General features: G+C 39.5%; 1 protein-coding gene across 1 annotated transcript; it reads right to left on the bottom strand.

Annotated features, from left to right (window-relative positions):
- Positions 1 to 691: 691 nt before the first annotated feature.
- LOC117778288 (plexin domain-containing protein 2-like) lies at positions 692 to 8,929 on the bottom strand. The gene is made up of 14 exons (XM_034613765.1): positions 8,855 to 8,929; positions 6,350 to 6,570; positions 5,739 to 5,882; positions 5,396 to 5,465; positions 4,739 to 4,861; positions 4,512 to 4,627; positions 4,331 to 4,430; positions 4,130 to 4,225; positions 3,820 to 3,901; positions 3,185 to 3,245; positions 2,849 to 3,080; positions 2,094 to 2,129; positions 1,375 to 1,535; positions 692 to 907 (listed from the first exon to the last, which is right to left on the bottom strand). The coding sequence occupies exons 2-14, from the start codon at positions 6,386 to 6,388 to the stop codon at positions 692 to 694; spliced, it is 1,476 nt and encodes a 491-aa protein (XP_034469656.1). The 5' UTR covers positions 6,389 to 6,570; positions 8,855 to 8,929.
- Positions 8,930 to 9,860: the final 931 nt, after the last annotated feature.

Raw genomic sequence — 9,860 nt, 5'->3', positions numbered from 1 at the left:
AGGTCATTTCAATGCCATGAGTTGGACATTTAACTTTCTGATAATTAAAGTTTTACAAATGATGTGTAGTGACAGAAAAGACACAGTATCAGCAGTTTTACTGTATATCATGAATATACAGTTCAACAATTACAACATGTTAGAAAAATGTTGAAGGACTGTCTAACAGTGATATTATGGATGATATAAACCTGTATTTTCCATCTTGTAGTGAAAGTATTTGTACAGAAAAACAATCAGTAACTGTTGTTTTCCGCCTTTATTTTTAAGAACAGAAAATAAAAAAAAAATCTGAAAAGTGGCTCCCCGGGGGCAGGGGGGTGTAAAGGTGAGGACTTGACACCCGAATACGACATTCCTGCGTGTGAAGTAGGTGTGGGAACCAGAAAGGAACTCAAAACAAACATAGCAGTAAACATGAGTGCGTGACCTGAGTAAAGTAAAAACAAGGTTTTATCCAGTTTCCTTCATGAAATAAAAACTTTCTGTGGCTCAACAAGTAAACACGAAAGCCAAAGTGTTGTATAAACACATCTGAAGTTAACTTTTCCTCTCTGGGCTCAAATTCTGTCCTTAACGTGAACTTGAGCAGCAGCTAAATTGAGAAATATTTCAGCATTGGAGCACATAACGCTAACTCACATAGAGAACCAGCTCTGTCCCCAAAGCCTTGTGGGATGTGTAGTGTTGGTCAGGAGCTCTCTGAGACCAGGAAGCGCTCCCTCTGATCAGGGACTATGAATCCTTCCTTCTGTTCGCTCTCTCTTCTGTCCGACATCACAAACGACTGTTTGGGGTCGATGACCACCGAGCCCTCTTTGTCCTGACCGGGCGCCTCCACCTCAGCGTAGGACGGGTGACCAGACCCTCGTCTGAACTTCATGATGGGCCAGCGGGTCGGCCGCCGCTGTGTGAGGGAGAGGAAAACAGATAATACAAGAATCTGGTCTCAAATCAATAGAAATTATTGATTTTAGTTGTATTTTGGAACGTTGTTACAAGTCATTACTGCTCCTTCACAGATGTCACTTTGTTAGGTACACTTGAACAAGCCAATACCACTGTTATAATAAAGAGATAAACACCATAAAGAGGTAACTGAATGTAATATTAAGAAAATCAATGGGATGAAGATCTTGGAGCTGAAATGTATCTTCTTTAAATGATGTAGATGTTAAAGGGAAGATCTGAAACAGCCACGGTGATACGTGATAGTGATGGATTTTATTTGAACAAATTTTCAAGTCTGCTTGTGACCTTAAATGCAGACGGACTAATAAACGCAGAGCAGGAAGGTTAAAGATGATAATTAAACATTTGAGGACGTCACTTGCTCGACATGGCACAGAAGTAAAAACAGCAGCTGTGTGTCACCTCCATGAAGAAGAGGCTGGCACTGGAAGTGGGGTGACTGTACACGTACAGCGACAGGAGGACGGCTGCTGCCATGACGACCATCATCAGGACGATGCCCGCCAGGAGGCCCATCTGCAGCCGCTCGTCTCCCTCTCCCGTGTCCTCCTCCTCGTCTGCTGCTGCACAGAGGTGAGGGGGGAAACTCACTGAGTCACATTCACATGGAATCTGACGGAAATATTTTACACTTAGGAAAACACATGTAAATACAAAAATACTGCAAGTTGCACATAAGTAACGAGTTAAAAATCAATGTTGAGTTTATCCATAACTTGGTGTGACGCAAAAATGTTGGTTTGTACGCAGATAACTGCAAAACACTGTAAATCATGCAATCATCATTTCTAAATATGGTTGTTTTTAAAATATTTGAAAAGCAGTGGATTCAGTCCCATGTTTTCATAATGACGTCATTCATACAATGTGATAAAGACCGATTGTTTAAATACGCTGCAGATCATGTCTCTCTCATTCTACACAATCATACTTTTATTTATTTATTTGTACAAGCTTTAGGTCTGTAGTTCTATAAGATGCAGATAAACCTTACCTATATTTTAAAATCGATATAAGCTTTAGATTTCTTCTCTGTTTGCAGTAAAATGTTGAAAAATCTGTTTTTCCCAAGTAATCTTCCCACCAAGTTTTGTGAAAGTGCATTAAATTAAATAACTTACGTGCTTCACTGATGTGTAACGAGATCTTTGTGTCATCTGTAGAAACAGAAACACATCATGACATTTAGTACAATAACTTGTTTGTAGGGAATCTTAGAATCTCACTAGAGAAATAAAATCTCACTATGACACTAGAATGTCATTTAAGTTTTGTGAGTCAAGCTGACGACACAAGGAACGCCAGAGATTTAGTCATTTGAAGTATATTTTAATTATATTATTTTTTACATTATATCTGCCATCAATACATTTTTAAAGAACTTTGTTATAAATTGTAATAAATAAATTAAATTATACATTTACTTTTCTTTTCCTTCTTCCAAAGTGAAATAAGGGGGTGTACTTTAGTTGGAGTTGGACATTGACGTCTTCGAATACAAACATTAGTCACTACAGCCAAATAAAACAGCCCCCCCCCCCCCCCCGTATACTGTGACCCAACCAGAGCACAGAGTGATGCACACATACTGAGTCATCCTCCCGTAGCTGAGGATACTATGCAGTATTTAACATGGCGCTGTATACGCTCGGCTATGATCTAGCAGAGGCCTGGGAAATAGCTGACCACTTGACCCTCACACTGTCGGAGCTTACAGAACACAGTGGGCATGGACGCTGTGCGACAACAACAAACATTCATCCATGATGACGCCCGTCCCCTGAGCTGGGATCCAATCTTAAATCAGATAAACAACATTTTCAGAAGTAGTGTTGCTTTATCTCCACACTGTGTCTCAGAAAATGATCAAGTTTACCGTCTGCAGGTTTGCTGGTGGGAGGCTGTGGTGTGGACATTATTCTTCTGCTGGTGGTGCTACGGCGCGTTGAGGGGCTGGTGAGGGAGGACGTCCTGCTGAGGGGGTCGGGGGTCACGGCGGACGTCCTCTGCTCCTCTGCAATAGCTGTAACCGGGGTGGTCGTGTGCGTCAGGTGGGGAGATGTGGCGTTTGTGACGTCTGCTATCCGGAGACACCGGGGATCTCGCCTCTGGAAAGAGAAGCATCAGTGACGTCATTTGTGCAGAACCAAAGAGAAATGGGATAAAGTCATAATCGTAATAAAGTGTTTTTTAATGTAAACACAAGGAGAACCTCCTCTGGGCAGCCGAGGTCGACCCAGTCCTGCCGGTTCCGATCGAACCCACTGGAGCATCTGAGGAAGCAAGGATATATTATTCATTGATCCAAATATAGTATTATAATATTAATATTTTTGAGTTTGAATTAAGCCTCAAAGGATTTTTCACAAATTATTAAGAAGAAGGCTTCTGATATCATCATATCATCTTAATAATCCTAATAATCATGATCAAACAATAATCATTTATACTGTAAATACTATAATGCTCCAATACAAGAAGGCAGCATGTAGTAAAAAAAAAAAATATTACAAATGCACAAACCTTTACTGAATAATGTATTACTAATGTTAATGCAGTCGATTCTATAAATTCTGAGAACGCTTCAATCATCTTATTCAGTATTTTTTTTTAATTTAAGTTTTACTGTGGTAAATTAATTTTTGGGGGGTATTTTTTGTTTTTAATGTAAATATTTCTATGTAGTTTTTGACGACATGTACAATGGCCAAATATTCTTCATGCCTTGAGCCATGATTTACTCATCTTTATATTTCAACGGTTGCAGATTTGTGCTTTATGAAATGACATTTTGAGGAATGCGCAGCCTCCTCACTGGTATGTGCTCTGTGTGCTTTTCCAGTTTACCTTTGTAGCCGACTGCACCAACTGCAGTTGAAGCCAATCTGAGAAGTGACACATGGAGCACAGCTGGAGAACTGGAGACACGCTGGCAATAAGGAAAACAGTGAAGAGGAAGAAACACCATTTTAATGCCTGAAAATAAAACCTGAATGTATTTTTCACTGAAAGTTTTGCAGTGTAGAGCTAAACTGCCTTTTCAGTTTCTGTTTCCAGTTTTATAAAATTGACTCTTGATTCTAGAAATTAAAATCAAAAAACTTTAAAATAAACCTAATAATGAATGAGATAAGTTATTTCTTCTCTAGAAACTTACTCGGGAGCGGCACCATCTCCACTGATGTAGAGTTGCAGATTTTGGACTTGAGGATATCGACCTTGTGATACTCGTAGATGGTTCTCCGCCGAACATCTGGAACGTGTCAGAAAGGACATTATGTCGTTAATTCCTGGTGATATCTGACATTTTGTTTGATAAGTTGAAATAAAGGATTTTAGGAACAAATGGGCCACTCACTGGGAATCTGCTCTATTTCATGAAGCACCACAAAAGCATCTGATAATCCCACTTTCACAGGATGATTCTCGGTGCTGATGTCGCTGATGTCAACAGGAATCTATGAAAGAAAAATAACGAACGTATAAAAACTAAATCTGCATTAAAGGAAGACCACGAAGAAGAAGATAAGGAAAGTCACCTCTTTGTATACGAAGACAATCCGCCCGTCGCTGTGCAGAGCGGCCTGGAAGGTGAACGTCCCCAGACCCAAGTCACGGAGGGGAATCCGGTTCCACTGAACCACCAGTGCAGTTCCTGAAGAGTCGACATGAACCCACATGCACAACACAGTCAAACCTCTGCAGCAGATCCACAACAGAAAAACTGCAATTAACAGTAAAATTAAGATGGTTCTGTCGTTCTCACCGTTATCAAAGTAAAAGACGGATGAGTTTTTGGAAAGACTCGGGTCAAAGTTGGCCATCAGGGGAGCGATGTACTGAGTCGCTGTGAGCATCCGGTGGATTAGATCTCCTGTGTAAATGAAACCTGGAGGAGACGGACATGCAGAGGTTGCATCAAATGTTCATCTGTATTCATTTCAACGTGGTTCACTTGTGAGGAGGATGGTTTGTGGCTCAGAGAACGGGACAATTGGGCCTCGGTGAAGGTTTGTGCTCTTTTGACTGTCGTTCTACTTTTTCTGTGTTTATTTGTGCAGGTTAATTTCTGCCGCAGTTTTTAAACACATCCTCAACTTCAGGATTTTCTTCATGCTGGAGATGGAGAGGTTGTATATGAGCTGATCATTAAAAAGAAAATCACAGAAAACATGAAATCAAAGCTGTGATGCACATTATAATCTCTTTAAATTGTGTCATTCTGCTGTAAAATATATTTAAATTGATTTACACACTTGAATCTTGATTTTGTGATGTAACTGCACGGTGCAACTTTACTTTGAAAGGAAGACAATAAAAAAATCTAAATTCATATAATTTATCTGTACTACAATATACTCAAATTAAGACAACATCTCAGAGTTCGTCTTGTAACAGTGAGGAAAGACATCATGCGACTCACCTCCAGTTGTCACGGTGATTTCTTTGAGTATATGTCCGTAGAAAGGGAAGTCGAAGGAAAGATTCACCCTCTGGCAGCAAACAAAGTGAAGGCATCACAAGAAACACTGGACATACATCAGCCATGGAAGATGCAAAATAAAACTTTACTGCAGCTAAATGAGAATTCACTTTTGTTCTTATGTGATGCATTAAAGTTCCTCCATCCTGATTTGAACGACTGAGGGTCAACTCTGATCCAAGCAAGTCCAAGTTTTCCTCTAAATGTTTCTACAGCTCCTCTTTCATTTTGATAAAACACGGATTTCTCCAGTTTATCCATGCAGAGGGTTTTTCTTTTTTACCTCTGTCTGTCTGTGGGTGTTGGACAGGAAACCATGGACCTTCCACTCGTCCTCCTCCATCTCATCGATGTTCACCCACAGCTCTTTACCTGCCGCGTCTCCAGGGCCGTAGATTTTCGACGTGTAGTAGGCGTGATCAGTGTCCTGTTGAGGAACATGGGTATTCAAATCCTTGCATCCCATCTGTCTTTCTTATTTACCTTGTGTGCGAAGCCTGGATCACAGTAGATTCCAAATTTCCATCTGTTCGTCCATATGTTTCCAACAATCTCATTACCTTTCAAAACTATGCTTTCAGCTGTTGGTGTTCGTAGCAGCACATTAATGAGAATTATTTTTGCTGAGTTAAAAAGAATATTTCACTATATAATTGTACAATTCAGGAACAATTTTGGGGTGAATATAATGATTAAAATCCCCTTTTCCTTCTCTTTAAAAAGACATAATACACAGATGCTCCATCAAAACTCCCAGCATGCATTGATTCTCCCTCTGTTACAGTTAAACTCTCTTTTTCAAACAACTGTTCCCCAAATGATGTCCTGAACTACCATCGTGTTTTTGTTTTTCACCATTTGATTTCTACGTTTCTTGGGTGGAGAGTTATGTACCACGATCTGTGTAGAGTTCTCGTGTCTCTCCTCCATCATCAGGTCGAGATCTGACTCTTCTGGTTGGTGCTGGTCTCTGTAGTGGCCCCTCTTGTCTGCAGCCCAGCCAGGGGCCCCTGACCTGGGCCTGGACGCCCACTTCCTCTCCCTGTGACTCCCGATGTTCACATGCAGCCGTCCCTCTGGAGCAGGCAGCCCCTGCGTGTCACTGCGGTAGACCCCTTACAGACGAGGGAGAGGGAGATCAATTAGCACTGTGATCATATCATTGTTTTAATGCGTCTTTTTTAACTATCAAAAATAAATTATCAATAAAATTCAAATACCGGATATATTAATACATTATTGAGGTATTTTATAGATCTCAACATTCTCTGTGTCACAAATTACTTTCTACACGACTAAACCTGCACCATTAAAACCACAAGACAATTCATACAATTCTCATGACTGCAGCTTTTCCAATTACAGAAAACAGCAAACCTTACAACAAAAATATCATTTAAGTGATTTGTGAGGCAACTACACTGGAACTCAGTACAGCGCATAACTGTCCCCTCATGAAACCACATTTACATTGACTAGATCCAGATTTTTATTTGAATCTGCACCGAATTGCACAAACTCATTTCGGTCCCCTAAACATGTCAGATTTTTTTTCCCGTCAAGATCCATGAATTATTCCCTGAGAAATAAATACAAATGTTGTGAAACGTCCTGTTTCACAATGGTAAAGAAAGTGAAAAAATAATAATAATTGCTGGATCCACCCTCTGATCCAGATCTACACAAAGATGAATTGCTTCTTTCCAGACACATAAAACATCCTTCCAACCTTTTTTCATGCTAATCCGTCCAGTAGTTTCATGTGTAATCTTACAATCAAACCAACAAACAAACTGACAGAGGTAATAACACAATCTCCTTGACAGAGGTAAAAGAAAACCGCAAATCATGTGACCAAAATATATATAAATCTTTTCTGAAGCAGCATTTTGTTATTCAGGCTACTTAAATATGTAATATAATATATCCATTAAATATAACTGCAAACACTTTCTGCTGTGCAATGCTTGAAAAACCTGGCACATATATATTCTTATTCTGTGATATCAACACTATTTTAATCTTAACTCTACTTAGGGGCAAATAACAGGTCAACCTGTGTGAGGGAATATCAGCTGTGCAGACAGAATGTGTCCTCAATCACATGCAGCAGGACATAAACAACTCCAGAGCGGGGGCCATGTGGAAAACGTGCGGGCGTCCCGTCGTCCTGCCCCCGCCAGTGACAACAGAGCATCCTGACCTCCCTCTTCACAGCGGAGGGTGAAAGCATGCTTCACATTCTTCACACCAGCAGCTCCAGGACCAGGCATGTGAGGCCGGGCAGGGCAGCAGTCAGGGGCTGTTGTGTCTGTGTTTACTGTCGCAGCGCACACGGCCCTGTGGCTCCAGGGGCCTCACAACAAGCCTCGCTACATAAGGTCTTATTCGTGCAGAGGTGGAGAAGACAGAGCAGATGATGCTAATCAATCAATCAGAAAGAATTTTAAAAAAGCATGAATCATTAATAGAAAGAAAAATTATAGTCATGAAAAAGAATAACAGGAAGGAAAGATGGGGGGAAATAATAAAGAAAGAAATAGTAAAGAAAAAAATGAACAGAAAAATAGAAACAAAGAAAGTCAAAAAGAAGTAAAGAATGAAAAAGATCTGGTGAAGGAGTCAAGTTTTCTCTCCGGAGAAAGATGATGCCGATCAATCAATCGAACTGTATTTGTATAGCCTGTATTCACAAATCTAAATGGTCAACATCCTCTGCCCTTAACCCTGAACTGGAGCGAAGAAAAACTACCAAACTAAAAAAGCTTTTAGCAGGTAAAGGAACTTCAAAGTGAGGGATCCCTGTCCCAGGACAAACCCTGTCCTGGGACAATCCCTGTCCCGGGACAAACAGAAGAGCATTAGAGGCCTAAACAGCAGCTTTTACGATTTATTTCCTTGGTGTCATAAGTTAAAGTGATTATTTAGTTATTTCACAGTTATTTCCCACTGTGTCACTCGGCCTAGTATAAAGTGACAACGGTGAAATGAACATTAACATATTCAGGATATTTCTGTGATTCCTTAAAGCCATTATACTTGTATAACATCATAATGTATAATATAATAATATACAGTAATTATATCCACATAATCCACATTACTTGTATAACAAGTGAAAACAAGATGGTCAAATATGGAGCTATGAAATGTCATGAGAATTACTAGAAACACTTTACTGAAAATAAAATGATTATTTATTATTGATCATTTTTGTTGCTTTAGTAGGTTGTAGTTGGTGCATTGATTAAGATCAACACGTTTCATTTGAATTATTTAAAGTGATAAATAAAAAACGTGGCTTTAATTCTATTTTTCTTACACAACACTTGGATATATTTTCCAGCGTTAGTCAAACAAACCATTCACACATTCTCAGATAGAGATTAAATAACTTACCAGTGGCAGATTTGATTTTATGGAAGCTGAACTGAAACTGGAAGACGAGGATGAGTCCTGTGATGAGATGAAGAGTCTTCTTCACGCTCATCATCATCCTCCCTCTCACTTATAAAGAAGTTAAACAAAAGCACAACAGCGTTTGTGTCCTGACGTGAAATTTCTCCTCACGTTAACGTCCATGTTAAGGTTTTCAAATGTCCGCAGCTCATCTGTGCGACTCTTCACTTTCTGCAGAAAGAGACGAGTCTGCAGCCACAGGGAGGAGGCGTTCACTGGGCGTGGGAACTCTCAGCATCAGATTACTGCACATCACAACAGCAATCTTTCTTTCCATATTTTTCCTTTCTTTTTCCATCCTTTCTTTCTATTTTCATTATTTCTTTCGTATTCTGTCACGTTTTATTTTTATGGCCATCTTTCTTTCTTTAAGAAAGAAAAAACGAAAGAATCAATTATAGTCAGGAATAGAAAGAATGAAAGAGGAAGGGAAAGATGGAGAAAATACAAAAAGAAAGAAATAGTAAAGAAAAAACTGAACAGAGAAGAGAAAGAATGAATCAATAATAGAAAGAAAGAAATTAGAGTCAGGAAACAGAATGAAAGAGGAAGGAAAGATGGGGGATATATAAGACAGAATAAAACTATAATAGAAGAGGGTTAAAGAAAGAAAGTTTGGTCCATGTTCCATCCACTAACATGGAGGTGGGATTTATGACCGACACCACAGGCAGCCACCAGGGAACGATGGAGACGCATTGATGTCTGCCTCCCCCTTGTTAGCAGATGGGACATTGGCAAAATTTAAGTCATAAGTTTCACATTTATTCAATTGTTAGCTCTTCTGGTTTTAAAATGTTCTTAATATTGTAGATATCACAACATTTTAAGTTTTCACTGTTTCCAGTCAGAATAAATGTCTTGTTCCATTCCATCGAGCTTTTATGCTTCAAAATCAATTCATCTACTCAAAGCAAAAATTCTTGCAGGTAAAAACAAATACGCT

This window comes from Hippoglossus hippoglossus, chromosome 17, assembly GCF_009819705.1.
Source record: "Hippoglossus hippoglossus isolate fHipHip1 chromosome 17, fHipHip1.pri, whole genome shotgun sequence".
NCBI lineage: Eukaryota > Metazoa > Chordata > Actinopteri > Pleuronectiformes > Pleuronectidae > Hippoglossus > Hippoglossus hippoglossus.
This window is presented reverse-complemented; position numbering and strand designations above follow the sequence as displayed.

Excerpts from the sequence above, each read along its gene's own strand:
- LOC117778288 (XM_034613765.1), bottom strand. The coding sequence starts at position 6,388 with ATGATGGAGGAGAGACACGAGAACTCTACACAGATCGTG. Across the intron at positions 4,862-5,395 it reads AATCACCGTGACAACTGGAG|GTTTCATTTACACAGGAGAT; the intron begins GTGAGTCGCATG and ends CGTCTCCTCCAG. Across the intron at positions 3,081-3,184 it reads ACCTCGGCTGCCCAGAGGAG|AGGCGAGATCCCCGGTGTCT; the intron begins GTTCTCCTTGTG and ends TTCTCTTTCCAG.